At 41.6% G+C, this 21,907-nt stretch overlaps 1 protein-coding gene across 1 annotated transcript in view; it reads right to left on the reverse strand.

Annotated features, from left to right (window-relative positions):
• The window catches only part of LOC108675817 (neurotrimin), a 39,593-nt gene extending 17,762 nt beyond the window's left edge, over positions 1-21,831 (reverse strand). The window contains exons 1-4 of the mRNA XM_018163845.2: positions 21,429-21,831; positions 19,451-19,563; positions 13,755-13,877; positions 12,925-13,009 (exon numbers count right to left, since the gene is read on the reverse strand). Of these exons, the coding sequence (XP_018019334.2) occupies positions 12,925-13,009; positions 13,755-13,877; positions 19,451-19,563; positions 21,429-21,831 (724 nt within the window). The remainder of the gene's footprint in view (positions 1-12,924; positions 13,010-13,754; positions 13,878-19,450; positions 19,564-21,428) is intronic.
• Positions 21,832-21,907: the final 76 nt, after the last annotated feature.

Genomic DNA, 21,907 nt, shown 5'->3' on the forward strand with positions numbered 1-21,907 from the left:
TTTCTATATGGACTGAATCATGGTGAAAAATAATAGCATTGAGCCGTACAATTATAATTCGCCTNTGAATCATGGTGAAAAATGATAGCATTGAGCCGTACAATCACAATTCGCCTAAATACTCGGATCGCGGCCTAAAAACACTTTGCGCCCACTTTTTCGTCGTGGAAATGGATTTAGCTTGAAACTATCAATTATTATTTTTTTCAAAAACTGTGGCAATTCAGTGGACAATTTTCCTTTCCCATCATCTTTACGAACAAACAGCGACATTTTTTCCGTAATCCCAGCTGCTTCAAAAGACGGTATACTGATTCTCACTGATGTTGAAAAATATATGACTGATATCACAGGTGCTTCAAAACATGACTGATATCGTAGGTGTTTCAAAACATGACTGATATCGTAGGTGCTTCAAATGACAGGACTGATATTGTCGTGGGTATAGTGGTAAAAAAATATAACTCAGTACTAACTGCAGTGAGTGACAGAGAGCGCATTTTCTCGTCGACGAAAACTTGAGGTCACGGACAGACAAACAGACAGACAGACGGACATGGCGAGCACAATAGTGCATTTTTCCATAAATGAGAAAATGCGCTAAAAAGATGAATAAAATGTTAAATGAAAACTATAATAAAGAAACGCCAAAACAAATAAAGTCAAGAATATGACTGTGTGTTCTCTTTGCTCTAGTTCTTACTTTTGGCCTCAAGTTTGGGAGCCTTTCTGAGATTAATAAATAAACAAGAATTTAGAACAAGCAACAACAAGTGCAGAATATAATGCAAACTAGATAAATCAATATTAGAATTGTAAAATATTAATCATGAACACCGCTAAACACCACCACTGAATTGAACAAGAAAATTATCACAAAAATAAACAGAACAAATACAGAGTAACGTGTACCTCCGTGGTGGATCACACAACAATGAACGAGTGCAGAGCAAATCTGAACGAGGTCACGTCTGAGGTGTCTAAAAACCAAAAATCAAAATACCTAACTGTTATAAACCCTATTGCACCGCGTCCCCTAACAATACCGCAAGTGCTTCAAAATATATGACTGATATCGCAGATCGCAGGTGTTTCAAAAGACAGGACTGATATCGCAATTGCTCGTAGTCAGTGATGAAAATTACTTTATTTACTTAAATGTCACTCAATTGCTAGAATCGCAAATAAACTAAAAATTTACAAGCAATGAACATTGGACAAAAGTTCATCATATCTTAATAGACTACGTTGCGGAGTCCAGCTCCACCGTCAGTTCGAAGATTCTAGTATTCAGATAAAATCATAAGATAATACAATTGAGTTGTGATTTTATTTGCATTCTAGAGTCTTCGAACTAACGATGGGGCTGGACTCTGAATAGTTTCCTATAAAGATATGATGAACTTTTGTTCAATTCGGTTTGCTTTTATATTTTTAGTTTATTTACTTTATTCTTGAAGAGATTTCATTCTTGAAGCGTGATTTCATGAAAGCCTCGTTCTCTATTGTGTGCACCTCACACTTTCTCAAAATACAGTCATTTTTAACTTGAAAGATTTTACTTCATCAAATAGAGAAATGAATGTTGCATGATCCTTATGCGCTTATTCTAAAAACATTTTGCATTTAACTGGAAATTGCTTTGTTTTACGACTTTGTACACAAATTAAATAAGATACTCAAGTTAGCTGGAAGCTGTGCTTAATTTTATCGGTGATTGTTGTTTAGGTAGCTGCAGGCGCCTAGTTCTTCATGGTGAGTGGACTAGCGAAGAGAGATTGCACTAGTGTTTAGGAAGCTGCATGCGAACTTAAATTTCACTCAATTGCTAGAATCGCAAATAAACTAAAAATTTACAAGCAATGAACATTGCACAAAAGTTCATCATATCTTAATAGACTACCTTTCGGAGTCCAGCTCCACCGTCAGTTCGAAGATTCTAGTATTCAGATAAAATCATAAGATAATACACTTGAGTTGTGATTTTATCTGCATTCAAGAGTCTTCGAACTGATGTTGGAGCTGGACCCCACACTTTGCACACCAATTAAATGAGGATTTCCGTGAGTTAACGGTGTTTAATTTAATTTTAATGGTGAGTGTTGAGTTTAATTTAAACGGTGAGTTTAATTTGAGTGTTGAGTTTAATTTTAACGGTTAGTGTTGTTAAGGTGGCTGCATGCGCCAAGCTCTTCATGGTGAGTGGACTAGCGAAGAGAGATTGCACTAGTGTTTAGGTGGCTGCATGCGCCAAGTTCTTCATGGTGAGTGGACTAGCAAAGAGAGATTACACTAGTGTTTAGGTAGCTGCATGCGCCAAGTTCTTCATGGCGAGTGGACTAGGGAAGAGAGATTGCACTAGTGTTTAGGTAGCTGCAGGCGCCAAGTTCTTCATGGTGAGTGGACTAGCGAAGAGAGATTGCACTAGTGTTTAGGTAGCTGCAAGTCTTTCATGCTCATTGCTACTTTGAGCCTTCGAGTTCCTAGGGAGGATGAAAGTGCTGCTGGCGCTTCTCTCGGGATTGCTGCAGCGAAAAAAAAAACATTGCTGGACAAAGCCTTTGGTCTTTGTATAGAGATTTTAAATTCACGACCAATTCTAAATCGTGTCGTCTGCGCAATTGTTTTTATAACGGAACATGCTGGACGGTTAGGATTCGAGGCAATAAACCTCCTGCGAGCATTTGTTCTGCAGGAAAACCGATGAAAACGATTAAATACATTTTACCCGTCCTTATTCTAATAGAAAAATTGCGACCATGTATTTCAAGAAATTAAATGCCTTATACTAAATGCCTTATATTAAATGCATTTGCCTCCGGATCACTACCACAAAATGTAATAATCGGGAGGACAAAATCATCTGAGGTAAAAATGAGCACTTCTTACACCATTTCTGGTCTCGGCCCATAAATGGATAATAAGCTCACCAAGTGTTCGTCATATACTCTCTGGCATGAAAAAAAAAACGGCAACAACTTCAATGTTCACTGCTATTACCAATCCAGTGATCCTTAAACAATAATTTATGATGGTCACTCATTCCACAAATGCTCATAATCTAACACCTAATCCAATAATTACTTTGCACAACACCACGTAGTACTTAGGAAGAGCTTCATTATTGTTCTCATTACTTCCGTGTCCTCTAAACACACGCTAGCTAGTCCGATGATAGTCACAATCGCCGCCCCTCACTTTGCCCCGCAGGCCTAAAAAGCAATTCTGTTACAGAGGAGGCACTGCAGCGGTGTGTGAGAGACCCGCCCTAGTGCCATGTTGTTTATCTAACAGCAAACCATTTATCGGATCACAGACGAGCTTGCAATGGAAACATTGAGTTCTTCTCGATCTCGATTGAATGCCGTTGAAATACTGTGGAGTCTTGTAGTTTTATTTCGACCTTATCTCAAGCACCATTTATTTTTATTTCGACCAATTCAGGTTGGATGTTTGTGCCGCTTTAAAAATAAATACAATCGAAATCAAATAAGAAAACTGTTACAATCAGGTCAATCATTTATAATTGCTGCAAATAAATTCTAAATTTGTATCTTTATCTTCTTGTCTTGCATTAACACGGCTTGCCTGCTGGAAAAATGTCTTCAGCCAACATTGAGTAACTGTAAATCCTGCAGAAAGTTATTTACGCAAGTTTTTATAATTTCTCTTTATTCAAAATGCGTTAATTAACAATCACATCCCAAAACAGCGCATTTTATGTCTCATAACAACATATCCTCGCCACTCCCTGCTCTGCGAGCGAGTTTGTGTAGCGCGTGGGGCAGTCGATGCGTGAGCTGCAAATCTGTGAATGCAACTCACGGCAACATTTCCCTCTGTATGTTAATAATGTCCTGTAAAACCTCGAGATCTCTCGTGGTCTCAACCTCTAGAATAACAGAGCAGGCAACAGGTGCTTCGGCTCCCTCTGCTGCAGTGAGGAATACAGGGTTAGTTTGCTAGTAAATACCTTGCTGCACCTTTACTGTAAATGGACTTTTTGTGAAACTTGGTTTCATTTGATCTCGTTCTGCACTTCCGTAATGCAGGTAAACTACTTTACTTTTTTCAAATGATTGTAATTTCTTCTGTACACAACTCTTGCTGCCAAAGTGAGCATAGTAAAATACGACATAGTATTTGTCATATCAGTATCAGTTGAAAATTAGTGCCGCTTAAAGACATTCTTTCTATTTTTATTTATCAGTAACTTCTATGAAATATTGTATTTAAATTTTAGTGCGAATGCAGATTTGTGAGAGCTTTTTTTCGATCAGCACGCCCAGATGAGAACGTCAGCATGGTGCTCTGAATAGCACAAAATAGTGCCACGGTAAATCCCGCATGCCGCCCCTCCTCTTGGTAATATATTCGATTTTTATTCCTTCCCTAGCAGAGCTGGGACGTTCAAAACTCACGGAGATCCTACTTAACATTTGAAAAATCGTAGCCTCGACCGCTCCCAAAACATGGGGCAAAAATGGACGCGCGGGATTCGCTTTTGAAAATTGTGGAACAAAGGAAAAAGAGCGTAACGAAAACAGGTGTCGCTGAAGCATGAAACGGCCGCTGAATACCATTAACCCGCCGTCGAACGTGACGGGAAAACAGAATAGAAACTCTCGTTCTGACCAACGAACGCAGTCAACGACGACTTTACCGCTCAGGGACGAAGAGTGGCAGTTTGGTGGGAATAAAAGACGAATACATAATTTTTGGTAAATAGATAGTATAAGTTATAAGAGTTCTAGCAGATATATTATGAGACATATAGGTGATCTGGTATCCATAATCAGTGTGGCATTGGCGATTCGGCAAGGAGGTTTGATGCTCACTCGACCCTCGATCCGGCGACTTCAACTTTATGACAATTTTTATAATCAATTTTACATGAATGACGATATTTTAAATCTCTTAAATAGAAGCTACATTTTTGATTTAAAATGTGACTAGTACATTCGTGGTTTAATTTCAAAATGAATCCACAAGATTTTAAATGCCTTTTACACTTTTGAAATGTTCCGCGTCAGAATGAAACTGATGTAAGAACTGTTTATTGTGTGACCTATAACCGAGTATTTGTGCGTGATACCAAGAAGCATTTTGTTGATAAGGAGTTGGCTTTGTTTTCTTTCACTAAGGGATTTTCTCCTGCCACTAGTCCATCAAAAAGACGGCTAGGAATGTATGTACCTTGTTAAATAGAATTTCTAGTAACCCATCAATTATACAGAAATTTATCAAAAATTGGTGGCGAAAACAACAAATTTCTGTAACAAAAATCACCGATCTATCTTTTTTGGTTAGTCCGGCAAATGTATGTTTATAAGTCGCCGTCTCGGGAGCGCACTAGCGTCGCGTCTCACCAGTGCGCCTGTTCGGAATTTTCGCTGCGATGTCCTCAGTGTACGGTGAAGTGTCCCGACCCTCACGCTAACTGGGGATGTGTACAGGGACGGTAAAGTGTCCCGACCCTGACGCTAACGGGGGATGTGTACAGGGACGGTAAAGTGTCCCGTCCCTGACTCTATGACTTAATGACTCATTGAGTGACTAAAGTGACTCAATTTTTCAAAGAAAATTAGCCAAATGCGTCGATTGATGCCGGTAATGATGCTTGAAATATTGCGGACGTCAGCCTAAACCTATTTTTTAATTATTACCTGGTAAGCCAATAAATTTATCAATCTTTAATTTATTTCATCAATGTAAATCCTCTTTTCATAGTAAAAACAACCCCTACGACGATGTATATGTATGTGCTACGTGCTCGGTTGTAATTTCGTATAATTCAACATCCACCGTTATACGGCTGAAATCTGAAGAATGAGAGGCTCAGAAAATTCGGAAGCGACAACATTTTTGTCGCTGGCCCCATTAGAATATTTAACAAAGCGAGCGTCAGAATCCGACTTTTTGGAGTTGGTCTTCACGAACTGCGCTCTTGGGCGCCTTTTGGGGAGCAGAAGGAGGAATAAAATCGGCGTGCCCTGAGGCTGCCTTTCTTATCCCAATATTCCTTCTAAGATATCGCATTTTCTTTTGTTATTTCTGCATCGTATGTACTTTAGTTTGTCTTTATTCCGATTTTTGATGGCAATTTCTTAGTTCTGGAAGCTTTCACTTCATGGCTGCGTGATGACAGCCGAAAGCTTGAGAAGCGTCATCGTTGTCAAGTATTTCACACTGTCACTGTGCTGTCTCTTATACACATCTAGATGTGTATAAGAGACAGGTTTAGGAAGCTGCATGCGANGGTCATCAAGTCAAGGTAGTCATGGGATTGCTGTCGTGGTCATCCAGTCAAGGTAGTCATGGGATTGCTGTCATGGTCATCCAGTCAAGGTAGTCATGGGATTGCTGTCGTGGTCATGCAGTCATGGTAGTCATGGGATTGCTGTCGTGGTCATCAAGTCAAGGTTGTCATGGGATTGCTGTCGTGGGCATCAAGTCAAGGTAGTCATGGGATTGCTGTCGTGGTCATCAAGTCAAGGTAGTCATGGGATTGCTGTCGTGGGCATCAAGTCAAGGTAGTCATGGGATTGCTGTCGTGGTCATCAAGTCATGTTAGTCATGGGATTGCTGTCGTGGTCATCGAGTCATGGGAGTCATGGGATAGCTGTCGTGGTTCTAGCACACGACAAACCAGACACACCACAACATGTTCATCAGTACCACATCTCTATCATCATTACCACTTCTTTTACATCAGTACCACTTTTCTTTGAGCATTATCACATCTGTTCCATAGGTAACTCGTCTGTTCTGTAAGTATATGCTATATCTTTTCTACCTTCAATTCTACTTCTGTCCACTCACTAGCACTTCACTTCTATTACTACTTCTATCAACCACTTCACTACTTTCATCAGTACCCCAACTCGACCGTCAGCTCCACTTGTATTCCGACAGAACCTTCCTCTGCCATCTGTACCAATTCAGTTCCATCAGTAGCAATATTCTTGTATAAGGTGCCACTTTGCTGCCGTTTGTATAACTACACTTCCATATGCATTACCCACTTCCATCTGCACTCCTCTACACCTGCACCATTTGTTCTCTCACTCCCTCCAATTCCTACACTAGCACCACTCCCTGTACCTGCTCCCCTCTCTCCACCAGCTCCATTCCTTCCCCTTCTCCACTCCCTCCACTTCCTCCATTCCCTCAACTCCCTCCATCCCTCCACTCCCTCCACTCCCATGGCCTGTGCTCCGGCAAATCAGACGTAACTCGATTGCTGCAGGAATTTAAATCATGGCTCTCAAAAACCACCGCTGCTAATCAATGAAGACCAAAATTTTCTGACGAGACTTTTTACTGATCTGCAGTATTTTGCGCGAACAGAAATGCTCTGACTCTGGGAACTGAGTGACTCTGGGAACTGAGTGACTCCGGCTCTGAGAACCGATCGTGACTCCGACTATGGGAACTTAGTAACTCAAACTCTGAGAACTGAACGACTCTGAGAACTGAGAGACTCCGTCTCATGGAGCTGTATGATTCAATGATCATTTAGAGTTTAGACCATTCGAAGCTTCACCATAACACACAAACTTGGGAGACTGCGGTAAATATTATTCTCTTTGTAACGGAGTTAACTGAATGTTAATAGCGCAATCTGGCAATATAGCAATCTGCCAATAGCACAATCTGAAATGAGCACAATCTGCTACTAGCACAATCTGATAATAGCACAATCTGCTACTAGCACAATCTGATAATAGCATAATCTGCTACTAGCACAATCTGATACTAGCACAAACTGATACTAGCACAATCTGATACTAGCACAAACTGATACTAGCACAATCTGCTACTAGCACAATCTGATACTAGCACAAACTGATACTAGCACAATCTGATAAAAGCACAATCTGCTACTAGCAAAATCTGAAAATAGCACAATCTAATATTAGCACAATCTGATACTAGCACAATCTGATACTAGCACAATCGGATAGTAGCACAATCTGATAATAGCACAATCTGATACTAGCACAATCTGATATTAGCACAATCTGATACTAGCACAAAGGCTGAGCATGCTGATTAAGCGTCTCATGCTGCTCGGGCTGAGCATGCTGATTAAGCGGCTCACGCTGCTCATGCTGCTCGGGCTGAGCATGCTGATTAAGTGGCTCACGCTGCTCATGCTGCTCGGGCTGATCATGCTGATTAAGAGGCTCACGCTGCTCATGCTGCTCATGCTGAGCTTGTTGCTCTTGTGGCTCATGCTGCTCGGGCTGATCATGCTGATTAAGAGGCTCATGCTGCTCATGCTGCTCGGGCTGAGCATGCTGATTAAGAGGCTCATGCTGCTCATGCTGCTCAGGCTGAGCATGCTGATTAAGCGGCTCACGCTGCTCATGCTGCTCAGGCTGAGCATGCTGATTAAGTGGCTCACGCTGCTCATGCTGCTCGGGCTGATCATGCTGATCATGCTGATTAAGAGGCTCATGCTGCTCGGGCTGAGCATGCTGATTAAGAGGCTCACGCTGCTCATGCTGCTCATGCTGCTCGGGCTGAGCATGCTGATTAAGAGGCTCATGCTGCTCATGCTGCTCGGGCTGAAAGAGGCTCATGCTGCTCATGCTGCTCGGGCTGAGCATGCTGATTAAGAGGCTCATGCTGCTCATGCTGCTCGGGCTGATCATGCTGATTAAGAGGCTCATGCTGCTCGGGTTGAGCATGCTGATTAAGAGGCTCATGCTGCTCATGCTGCTCGGGCTGAGCATGCTGATTAAGTGGCTCACGCTGCTCATGCTGCTCGGGCTGATCATGCTGATTAAGCGTCTCATGCTGCTCATGCTGCTCAGGCTGAGCATGCTGATTAAGAGGCTCATGCTGCTCATGCTGCTCAGGCTGAGCATGCTGATTAAGATGTGTATAAGAGACAGAGTAAATACCTTGCTGCACCTTTACTGTAAATGGACTTTTTGTGAAACTTGGTTTTATTTGATCTCGTTCTGCAGTTCCGTAATGCAGGTAAACTACTTTACTTTTTCAAATGATTGTAATTTCTTCTGTGCACAACTCTTGCTGCCAAAGTGAGCATAGTAAAATACGACATAGTATTTGTCATATCAGTATCAGTTGAAAATTAGTGTTGCTTAAAGGTATTCTTTCTATTTTTATTTATCACTAACTGCTATGAAATATTGTATTTATATTTTTGTGCGAATGCAGATTTGTGAGAGCTTTTTTCGATCAGCACGGTCAGATGAGAACGTCAGCATGGTGCTCTGAATAGCACAAAATAGTGCCACGGTAAATCCCGCATGCCGCCCCTCCTNCCAGTTATATACTGTAAATATTCAGAGAAATAATGCAACTCGTCCTAATCAGCTGGGATGTTTCTTTCCCACCGTCATTACAAAATCACGATCACTGCGCGCTGAACATTCAAACCGTTTGATTGTTGCAGGAACTCAGGTACAAGTCAGGTACTCAGGTACATGTCAGGTACATGTTTCAGCTTCAAGTAGTGATGAATGAGTCTGATTTATTTTACTCAGATCAAGTAAATACGTAGTTTTTTCTGAAAACATTCCAGAAGGAAAAAATGAAATTTTATTGTAGAAACGGTTGAATTTTGCAAGCCGTTGCGCGCTACAGGAAGTTGTTCCTTCATCAGAGCTACGAAAAGCCTTAAGAAGCTCAAAGATGCAATATCAAAAGTGCATAATTGTAAAAATTAAATAACTTTAGAGCGACTTATATTTACCTTCAAATTAACGAGTGTATCGCTCCTATAAAACCGTTCATTCTTCACGCAACCGACGAGGGGCAAGCAAATAATAAAAACTCCGGCAAAGAGAAAGCTGCGGATTACTTTCTATTGACTGAAGATTAGCAATGAATACATTAATTAGGCGTCGCTCTGAGGGACTCAATGCAGCGAGGGAACAGGGGTGTATATAGAGCGTCTCCAATGGCGTATAAAATTTACACAACCGTAATGCATTTAATGCGCGTAATGAGACGCGTCGGATGTTTCAGCCTTCGTTATCGCATGACGCAGCCATGGCAGCTGGGATATAGCATTTAATGTCCACGTTAGTTAGACAAAATTATACCCCAGAGAAAATCCTTCAATTTTGGTTATTTTTATAAAAAGAGTTATCGGAGTTCAAGGTCACAACGATGCGTTAGTTGTTCTATGGGAAGTCAGAAAATATTCATAAGCTTTATTCTTAAGGAATTTTTTATAAATGTCGTCACTTGTTTGAGATGAAGGTTACTTTCTTATCTTAACTTCAGTGCTATGTTTTGAGCTGTGTACAAAGCACGGCATGACGATAATATTTCATGTTTTTCATTCCTTGAATGGAATATATTCTTGATTGTGAAAAAGCTTTATTTTTTCATCGATTCAAACCATTGGCACTCAATCATATTAGGAGACACATGTTGGCCTTTATTTCATCTTTATTGGCTCCTTCACTCAGACAAATAAATGCATCAAACAATAACCAGTCTACAGATGTGGACGCGGTCCCGACTACTAAAGTTTATACGCGTCATATGCAGGATATCATACGGCATGTGCAGGATATCATACGGCATGTGCAGGATATCGTACGTCATGTGCAGGATATTGTACGGCATGTGCAGGATATCGTACGTCATGTGCAGGATATTGTACGTCATGTGCAGGATATCGAACGTCATGTGCAGGATATCGTACGTCATGTGCAGGATATCGTACGTCATGTGCAGGATATCGTACGTCATGTGCAATATTATTCGTGACCAGATCTTGTATGAATTAAGGCGTCATATTGTTCATGATCAAATGCTGACTATACGTGTCCAGATCTCGCGTAAAGGCATCAGATTGGTCATGACCAAATGCTGACTATGCGTGACCAGATCTTGTATAAAGGCATCATATTGGTCATGACCAAATGCTGGCTATACGTGACCAGATCTCGTATGAAGGCATCATATTGGTCATGACCAAATGCTGGCTATACGTGACCAGATATTGTATGAAGGCATCATATTGGTCATGACCAAATGCTGGCTATACGTGACCAGATATTGTATGAAGGCATCATATTGGTCATGACCAAATGCTGGCTATACGTGACCAGATATTGTATGAAGGCTGTCTCTTATACACATCTAGATGTGTATAAGAGACAGCTGTGCATGCCATGTGTGCGTGAAGTGTAAATAACTGCAAAGTCTCTGTAAATGCCACAGCAGTCGCCGCCATGTGTCTCTGTGCATGCCATGTCTGCGTGAAGTGTAAATAAATGCAAGTGTAAATAACTGCACTGTTAGAAAAAACGGTGAAAAAACGGTCCCACCGGCATCCTAGTGGCCGGTCGCCCCGTGAAAATAAACTGTTTTGCCGTTCTTGTCAGATGTTTTACGGATTTCTGGTGTTAAATTGGAATACAAACGGCGACACGGTGTTTCTTTTTGCGTGCCGACCGGCCACTGAAACGCCGGTATTACCGTTAACGGTCATTTTTCTAACAGTGTGCAAGTGTAAAAAACTGCAAAGTCTCGGTAAATGCCACAGCAGTCGCCACCATGTGTCTGTGCATGCCATGTCTGCGTGAAGTGTAAATAAATGCATGCAAGTGTAAAAAACTGCAAAGTCTCGGTAAATTCTACAGCATCTTCGAACGTTTCTTCGCGCGCGAGTTGAGAGAGCAGACGACGCGCACGATTGTTCGCCAGTCTCGGTGCAGGGAAAAACTCAAATTGAATCCTGGGACGAGAAGAAGTCAACAATTGTTACTCCCCGTCGCTCTTCTCCTTTTCTCAGAGAGTAGAGCCTTCAAAAGAGAACAAAAAATTTAAGCTCTATTTATTTATCTGCTAAGTTCATATGCCGTTGGTGCGGCATGAGAAGTTTCCTCGCATGATAGAGAAGTTTTCTCCCTTTTCATCTTCGTAGGTCTATGAGAAAAGGTTTCATGGTAGTATTCGGGTGAAATGATGTTAAAAATTTAGGTTAATTATAATCGCATGCAAGGACACTTTTGGAAGCGGCTTCAGAGCACAATTTTGATTTGTTAAAAAATCGAACATTGCCAATAATTTGAATTACTCAAAAATTCATAATTAACTGTTGATCAGATAAAGATTAAATAAAAATTGTGGATATTGAATAAAAAATGAAGCGAATCAGAAAGTCTGCCAACATGACTGCAGAGTCTAAAGCAGCGATATTCCAATAGAAATTTCTAGCATCAGTGAGAGTGTCGGGCGAAGGAATAAAGTCTACGGAGATCGCACCAAGATTTCACTTACTCTGCACTTTTCCTGGAAGTTTATTGTAAGAGCAAACCGATGCTGCTCGTGCGCTGATATCTCGCAGTCGATATCCTTGGCTGTTTTTAAGAATTTCTTCGCTCATAATAGAAAGAAAAATTCTCCGAAAATTTCTTAAAATTCTCTAAATTATTTTTAATTGTTATTCAAAATTTCTATACGTGTTGAAAATATTTAATTAACCCGTATGTTTACAGGTTATATATCAGATGCGAATTACAAAGTTGAAGAATGAAATTCGCGCTTCTATGAAAATGAATCTTTTCTCAGCATTTAACCTCATTTTATTCGCACAATACTTATTTCCACGATTAATTTATTGACAACGCACATTAATATATTAATCGTCCATTGAAGAAACTCTGGAAAGAAATCTGTTCGAAAAATTGCTCCACTTGTTCTCCCTCTGACCGTATTTTCTCCAGCACTTGCCAGCACCAAAGCGTTATTCCGCGATGCTATCGCGACTCTTACATATTTCAATTTTCCACATCTTTTTTCCACACAAGTAGTAGGAGAAATATGTTTAGTGGATCAAAGAAAGAAAAATATATTAAGAATATTGAACACCTAATGGTATAAAAAGTAAATGATAATGATTATAAAGATGATAGAATTAAGACTCACCTACGACGCTGATGATGCCGAACTGACTCTTGGCGACGATGGTGTTGACCTGACACATGTAGGTGCCTGCGTCCGATGCGTTCACCTGGTGACATCAATAGGTGGCATCAATAGGTGGCATCATTAGGTGGCACCAATAGGTGGCATCAATAGGTGGCATCAATAGGTGGCATCATTAGGTGGCATCAATAGGTAGCATCAAGCATGTGGTATCAGCAGAAAACTATAATTACTTCTCATCATGAATAAATATTCTTGAAATTTATAATTATTAATTTAAAAACAATCAGCTTTACTTTAGTGCAATGCAACAAATATTGGGCCTAGTCGATACGACCGTGACCGTACCTTGGAGAAGTGCAGGTGGTGTCTGCATGCTATATTAAGGCCAGTAGACCGTGACCGTACCTTGGAGAGGTGCAGGGTCGTGTCTGCATGCTATATTAAGGCCAGTAGACCGTGACCGTACCTTGGAGAGGTGCAGGGTCGTGTCTGCATGCTATATTAAGGCTAGTAGACCGTGACCGTACCTTGGAGAGGTGCAGGGTGTCTGCATGCTATATTAAGGCCAGTAGACCGTGACCGTACCTTGGAGAGATACAGGGTGTGTCTGCATGCTATATTAAGGCCAGTAGACCGTGACCGTACCTTGGAGAGATACAGGGTGGTGTCTGCATGCTATATTAAGGCCAGTAGACCGTGACCGTACCTTGGACAGATACGGGGTGGTGTCTGCATGCTATATTAAGGCCTGTAGACCGTGACCGTACCTTAGAGAGGTGCAGGGTGTGTCTGCATGCTATATTAAGGCCAGTAGACTGTGACCGTACCTTGGAGAGGTGCAGGGTCCAGGTACGGTGGCCGTCATAGCTGACGTTGACGCGAGGGTTGCGTGTGATGACGTGTTCCTCTACGGTCAGGATCGCTGACTTGTCGAACGCGATCCACGCAACCTGATGACGTCATCATCGTTGCAGTTATAAAAACATATCAATTATTACTCAGGCATGAATTGTTCAGGTTTCGAATAAGAATTAAAATAATTTTAATATAATTTGTGTGCATTCTAAATTATATTTTCACTTGACGACAAGTTGACATGATTAATGTCTTTACGTGCCACTTCAATCAACATTTGTTAACTGAGAATTTAAATTTTAAAACATAGTAGTGAAAGAGCAGTCGGTATGATGCTGCTGTGATACCATATCCTCAAGCTGCTTATTGCTCTCGCATCACATCAGGCATGACCAAATGCTGGCTATACATGACCAGATCTTGTATAAAGGTGTCATATTGGTCATGACCAAATGCTGGCTATGCGTGACCAGATCTTGCATGAAGGCATAATATTGCTCATGACCAAGTGCAGATTATTATTCGTGACCAGATCTTGTATGAATTAAGGCGTCATATTGTTCATGATCAAATGCTGACTATACGTGTCCAGATCTCGCGTAAAGGCATCAAATTGTATGAAGGCATCATATTGGTCATGACCAAATGCTGGCTATACGTGACCAGATATTGTATGAAGGCATCATATTGGTCATGACCAAATGCTGACTATGCGTGACCAGATCTTGTATATAAATGTCATATTGGTCATGGCTAAATTCTGGCTATACGTGACCAGATATTGTATGAAGGTGTCATATTGGTCATGACCAAATGCTGGCTATACGTGACCAGATCTTATATGAAGGCATCATATTGGTCATGACCAAATGCTGACTATACGTGACCAGATCTCGTGTGAAGGCATCATATTGGTCATGACCAAATGCTGGCTATGCGTGACCAGATCTCGTATGAAGGCAAAAAATAGGTCATGACCAAATTTTAGCCATACATGACCATTCAAGCTTGGCCAGATCTAGTCAAACAGGTTATAGTCCAATCAGTCACGATCTAAAGAAGCTCATTGTTACATCCAATTGAGCCAACCATGGTCTAAATAATACAATCATCATGCAATTAATAAAATCATAAGCTAGTTAAATCAATTATTATCCCAACATGTCGCACAACCATCTCATTAGGCCAATCGTGATATAATTAAATCAATTAAAATTTAATTACATCTGTTCCAATCCTGTTGGGCTATTCATGATATAAATATATAAATTTCGATTAGAATAATCCACTCAAAATCTAATTGAACCAATCATTACTTTTCAATCCAATCATGATCTAATTAGACATTCATGATCTGCTTAAGCCAATTTTCTAGTTCCAAGCCATCTACGTAAAAATATTCAGTTTGTTCCTATTGTATTAAACGTAAAACAATTCTATTCCTTCGCATTGACTTGGAGGTGCAGCAAATGAAGAGCTGACATTGACTGTTACAGGCTGGCGCAGTGCATGCGCGATAAGCGCACAGCTGTGAGACTGGGGACGTGCGGTTGACAGCTGTCCCATAAGGACGAGGCTGCCGGGACGCAGAAGTACGGGGCTGGGGACGAGCGGTTGACAGCTGTCCCATAAGAAGGCGGCTACTGTGACGCATGCAGAGCTACGAGGCGGGACGCGCACTTAACGGCTGTCCCATAAGAAGGCAGCTGCCGGGACGCGTGCAGAGCTACGAAGCGGGACGCGCAGCTGACAGCTGTCCCATAAGAAGGCAGCTGCCGGGACGCGTGCAGAGCTACGAAGCGGGACGTGCAGCTGACGGCTGTCCCATAAGAAGGCAGCTGCTGGGACGCAGAGCTACGAGGCGGGACGTGCAGCTGACGGCTGTCCCATAAGAAGGCGGCTGCTGGGACGCAGAGCTACGAGGCGGGACGTGCAGCTGACGGCTGTCCCATAAGAAGGCGGCTGCTGGGACGCAGAGCTACGAGGCGGGACGTGCAGCTGACGGCTGTCCCATAAGAAGGCGGCTGCTGGGACGCAGAGCTACGAGGCGGGACGCGCAGCTGACAGCTGTCCCATAAGAAGGCAGCTGCCGGGACGCAGAGCTACGAGGCGGGACGCGCAGCTGACAGCTGTCCCATAAGAAGGCAGCTGCAGGGACGCAGAGCTACGAGGTGGGACGCGCAGCTGACAGCTGTCCCATAAGAAGGCAGCTGCCGGGACGCGTCGGCAAACTCCTTATGAATTCTTCAAACAAAATCAGGGCAACGCGCCGCTGCAGAGGAGGCTTACTTAAACAGTGAGCCTGTCTGGCAGGGGGCTTTAGGGGGAGGGTGAGGGGAAACGCGCGAGGGAAGAGAGAAGGGGATAATTATGGAAAAACAAAAGTAGTAATAGAAGAATGGAAGGAATAATTAAAGAAAAGAAACAAAGAAGTTAAAAGGGCTAAAAGATGTAGTGTGAGAGATTAGGAGTGAGTAAAATAAAATGTTATGAGCAGTGAGAAATAAGTAATACGTTAAGTGCGTTCGATGGGAATAACGTAAAAAAGAAAATATACAGATTTGCATGAGCAATAATGAAATGATAAAGCGTGTTGAATACGAAAGTGTTAATTGCGGCTTTTTCTTTAGGCGTTAGAAGTCGATGAAGGAGAAGTGAAAATTATTCAACAACACATTTATACTGTAAGTGTTTCAACTAATATACACTTCATGTTACCAAATGAAGGACATGCCTCAACAACACACGAAAGCCGTAAGTTCCTTGAATGGTCGTGTTGTTCATGAAGTCGTGTTGATAAGGTGTTGCTAGGACAGTCTGTTGATATCGACGTGATCATCAGACCTTGATTAGACCACCAACAAAGACGCCTTTATTAGCCAGCCTTCATCTAGACGAAACTTTTGCGGGTCATGACGATATGAATGCTACTTGACTCAGTTGAGCGAGTTTACCGAAAATGAGAGGCTGAGTTACAAAGGTTCCAATTAATCTCTAGTTAATGAGACGGACTAACTGAAGTGACGCATTTATCTTTGCGTTCGTGAACATTTTATAGCTTAGAACTAAAAATCGCTTCATTTTTCTCATGGATAAAAGAGATGACTTTAAAATGCAGTAAAAAAACGGGCAAAATTAGTTTGCTTTTTCTTTGATTACGCGGTCAATATTACGCGGTCTATAATACGCTTTCCATGTAACATGGTACATATAACGCGGTCCATGTAGCGTTGTCCATATATATAATGCAGCCATGACTCATTGTCATACCGCACCAATTCAAATAACAGAGCTGCACTTTTTCGATAAAGTAGCAACAGCGAAAATTTAATAACCTTTTTCCTTCAATAAAATAAAAGGTATTAAATCATAACCGTATTCAATGTATATTCAGGTGTGGGTGAAAAAATAATTGCATTTGCATACGTCGAATGGCGTACGTTTCCGCAGAGTTTGTCCTAGAAATAAGCGTCTCGGCAGCGAGACCCCCGGCAAGAGTGACGACCCAAGTTTTCAATCGCAATCCTGACAACGAATGCGCTGGACGAAGTCCAAGCAAAGAGACTCTCTTATTGCGGACAATCTCTGGACGCACTCCTTGTCGATTGCCTGACCCCGCATCCTACAAGTCCTACTGTCTCACGTCCTCAAGTCCTTCTGAGCCTGAGTAATGAGGCTCTGTCTCTCGGCTCAACGATTACCTTAAATGAAGAGAAAACACAACTGAAGAACGCAAGAGGCGGATGTGGAAACGTTAACACTTGAGTTCGTTCGGAGCAAACAGCATTTGCAGTAATGAATAAATGAAGTTTTTGTCAATATAGTAAAAGAATAGAAATTAAGTTTACATCTCCATCTCACTAGTGCAGATACAAGCAAAGAAAATTTTCTACTTCTCAGTCAATTGCTTTCAAATGAAATTCGGTGTATTTAAAGCTTAAGTAGGGACAGATTTGTGGATAACATCACTGACTTGATGGCAGAGGCAGCAGACAACGGCATCAAGGGAAGGTAATTAACAGAGTAAAGCTCATTGGCAACAGAGAAAAACGCTACAAGTCGGGAAAAGAGTAATCATTGAAGGGTATTTAAAAGGGTATTTCGGAGAGATAACTGTACCATTAAAGAGAATTATCGACACACATGAAAATAAATATTTGTAGCAGGTGTTTCAAATATAGAAATATGAGACTCTTATGATCCACAATAGGAGAAAATAGTGGTGAAGGGGTGGAGAAGGGCGGTGGAAGGTGGAGATGTGTGGAGAATGGAGAGTGGTGTTGGTGGAGATGAGGAGGTGTGGGTGGTGGCAGAAGGGTGGCGGGGAGTGGTGGAGGGTGTAGGGGTGTGGAGAGCGGAGAGTGTTGGCGGGTAGTGGAGAGTGAGGTTGGTGGAGAGCAGGGGTGTGGGGAGTGGTGACGAGGAGTGGTGAAAAGATGGTGATGAGTAGAGAGTGGTGTATAGAGTGTGGAAAGTGGTGAAGTGATCACCGAAGAGTGTAGAAAATGGTTATTGGAAAGGAAATGGAGAGGAAAGTGGCGACTATGCATGAATGATCGCTCACTTGGGACTGGTGGGAAGGAATATGATGTGATGGAGGATGTGTTATTGAGTGGTGAAAGGGAGTGAAAGAGGCAACAGTGAGGGATTAAACAAGAGAAAAGGATTGAAGAGCATTGAAAGATGCGGTAAAGAGGAAATACGAGAGTAATAGAAGTGTCGGGGACGTGGTAGGGACCAAGAAATGAACAGGGGAAGAAAGAAGGTGTAGCAAGTGGGTGATTGAAGAGGATCAGGAAAGTGTACAAAGCAGAGACGTATATAACAGCAATACATCAACTGCAGAGAGTCCAAAACCAATCAATAAGATTCATCACAAACACACATTGGTCCGACTTCATATATTAAAAAAACTACACTAATATTGCTATACATACTAACCACAAACATCGTCTTTCACCAACAAGCACAAAAACATGGTCCACCATTAAATCATACTATCCTCATCTCTTCTATCCACCTATTCTTCTATTCTATCCACCAACCACATTCATTGCAGACACCAAAAGAAAACCACACAAGTCATTACAGTGCTCCAAATACTCGCACTAGGTTCATCACCTGCAACCAATAGCCAACCACACCCCAACCACATGCACAACCTGTACCTGGTCGTCATTTATTAAATAAACGAACGCCCCCGGGTTTAGTCGCCCCGGTGACAACTACGGACTGATGAAACTCACAGCGAATGACTTACGGTGAAGACAAAACTGATGAAACAGCATAAATTCAACAACTGCCTACATAAATCACCTTCATCATCCTCATCGGCATCACAATTATCACCCACTCTCTTCATATCAGTCGTTTTGGAAAATGAATAAAATGTGGAAAAAAATAAAACTATACGCATGTATATAGAGAGAGCAAACATATTATTTTTATTTTATTTGTTTGCACTCTAATATATAAACACTGTATATTGGGTACTTTTCCGCACTAACTTAGTGGCACCGCAAGAATAATCATTTATATGTCTCCCGTATATATATTTATATATACTTATAAATATAAACATCCCCCAAGGTCCCCCTAAACCTCCTCAATATCTCAATATAAACATAATATTAATAATATTATATTTATAAATATAAACATCCCCCACCTTGTATGTGCCCAGGTTGTCGACGGTACAAGCGAGGCGCACGTCTCGTCCAGCCGTCACCGTCACGTTGTCGATGGCCTCCACGAACACAGGCTCGCCGGTGCCGCTGCTTGCTGCACGACGNATTTCGCCTGGCTTAATTAATACAATATCTGCTTCATTTAATACAACATACAATCAATTTCGCCTGGCTTAATTAATACAATATCTGCTTCATTTGATACAACAGACAATCAATTTCGCCTGGCTCAATTAATACAATATCCGCATCATTTGATACAACATACAATCAATTTCGCCTGGCTCAATTAATACAATATCCATTTCATTTGATACAACATACAACCAATTTCACCTGGCTCAATTAATGCAATATATGCTTGATTTGATACAACATGCCAGTAATTTATACTAAGAAACACCCGAACATGCATTTTGTAATGAGATTTATAATATTTTACATATATTTATGAAAGTTTTAATGTGTGTGCGCATTTCACGCTTGGCGCCGAAAAATGTATGGGCTGTGGGGGCGTGAAAATGTTACCTGGACCAGAAATTTATTTCCTGGTGAGAAACTAGGCAAGGATTGGTGGAAGGAAAAGAAAAGATTGAACCAAGAATTGAATACTGATTTTGAAAAAGTACGAATTGAAAATAATTTATAAGACGCAAAATAGGTGTTTGGAAGCGACAGTAGAATAGGAATCCTATATTCTACATAAAATGTGTGTTTGAAGGGATTTTTATTTAATTAGATTAATAAAAGTTTATTATTATTCAGCGGATTGGGTATTACGGGAGTGACGGTATTGGGATTTCGAATTTGCAAGAACTATATCAAGCTTCACAACGTCGGACCAACCTACGTACATTATGCAATGATCTTAACCTAAAAAGGGCCGTTTTTAGGCCTAAAACGGCCGTTTAGGCCTTAACCTAAAAACGCCTATTTAGGCCGTTTTTAGGCCTAAATGGCCTAAAAACGGACAAGTCCGTGGATAAAAAGGCATATTATTAAACATTTACTAGTACATTTGTAGGTTCCGGTGCTAAAATTAAATTTTCCTTTTTAAGTACTTTTTAAATTTTAATGAGGGAGTGCGTCATCATAAATTTTATCAGGCCATTGCAATTTAAAAAATAGATAAATAAATATCGGAATTTGTCCAGAAAAAAAAACCCCTGCCACCCACTGATGATCCGATGCCGCACGTAACGTGATAAATATATTAATGATATTAATATATAATATATAATCTTGAATAGTCTCCGTAGTTTTTCCCAATTCCTTCTGAATTTGGTAATTTCGATGCAATAAATTAATATAAATGTTTGCACAGAATTGCCAGGCATTGCTTGTCCTGAGTAATTGTGGTGTCAGTGGGTGAATTGTTTTGTTAGGTGTGCTTATAATTACAGAGGCAGCGACTGCAGCGACTTTGCAGCGAAAGCCTACATTTTTCCAGCGATTCCAACCGGCCACTTGTCCTACTTGCACTACTTGTCCTACTTGTACTAATCCTAATACTTATACTATATGCACTATCTGTATCACTCGTACTACTCTCAATACTTGCACTACATGTACTCCTGTACTAGTCTTATTAGTCTTAATACCTATACCATATGCACTATCTGTACCACTTGTACTACTCAATTGTTACTCTCGTTAGAACCAACTTCTCGAGTCCCACTACTATATTAATGTTTGCGTATATATAATATGCAGAGCCCGTGTTGGTGAATGACGTTATTTCACCTACGAAGTGACATCTGTTCATTTATATTCGTGTTTAGTGGTAGAGCCTTCCTCAAATGCTAACAAAAGCACAGATTCTTTTATCACTGGTAGATTATTGATAAAAAAAATCCGTTAGACTGTTCATGTTGCGTCTGACCTTGACCTTCAACCCGTCTCCGTTTCCTTTCATATCTCTGTCTTTCATCCCGTCTCTGTCCCGTTCCTGTCTCTGACCCGTTCCCGTCTCTGACCCGTTCTCGTCTCTGACCCGTTCCCGTCTCTGACCCGTTCCCGTCTCTGACCCGTTCCCGTCTCTAACCCATGCCCTGTCCCAGTTCCGTGCCCTGACCCACGCCCAGCGCTTTTCCTCTTGCTGGCCCAGACCATTATGCCCTTTACCCAATCCCAGTCCCCATCCCTGATCCCCGCTCTCTTCATCCCTGATCCCCTCTCTCTCTCCATCCCTGATCCCCTCTCTCTCTCCATCCCTGATCCCCTCTCTCTCTCCATCCCTGATTCCCTTCATTCCCTCCTCCCTTGGAGAATAAAACTTGATCCAGCGCCACAAGACGCGGCAGGAATTAGCGATGTTAGCGACGCAGCGTCCTACCGTCCTGCCATCCTGCCATCCTTCCATCCTGCGGCCTACGGGGCAATTGGCGGCAAACTCGCGTCACGAGACGCGCTCGATTAGCTCGGACGTGACCGCTGCC

Source organism: Hyalella azteca, unplaced genomic scaffold (assembly GCF_000764305.2).
Source record: "Hyalella azteca isolate HAZT.00-mixed unplaced genomic scaffold, Hazt_2.0.2 contig11457, whole genome shotgun sequence".
Classification (NCBI taxonomy): Eukaryota; Metazoa; Arthropoda; class Malacostraca; order Amphipoda; family Hyalellidae; genus Hyalella; species Hyalella azteca.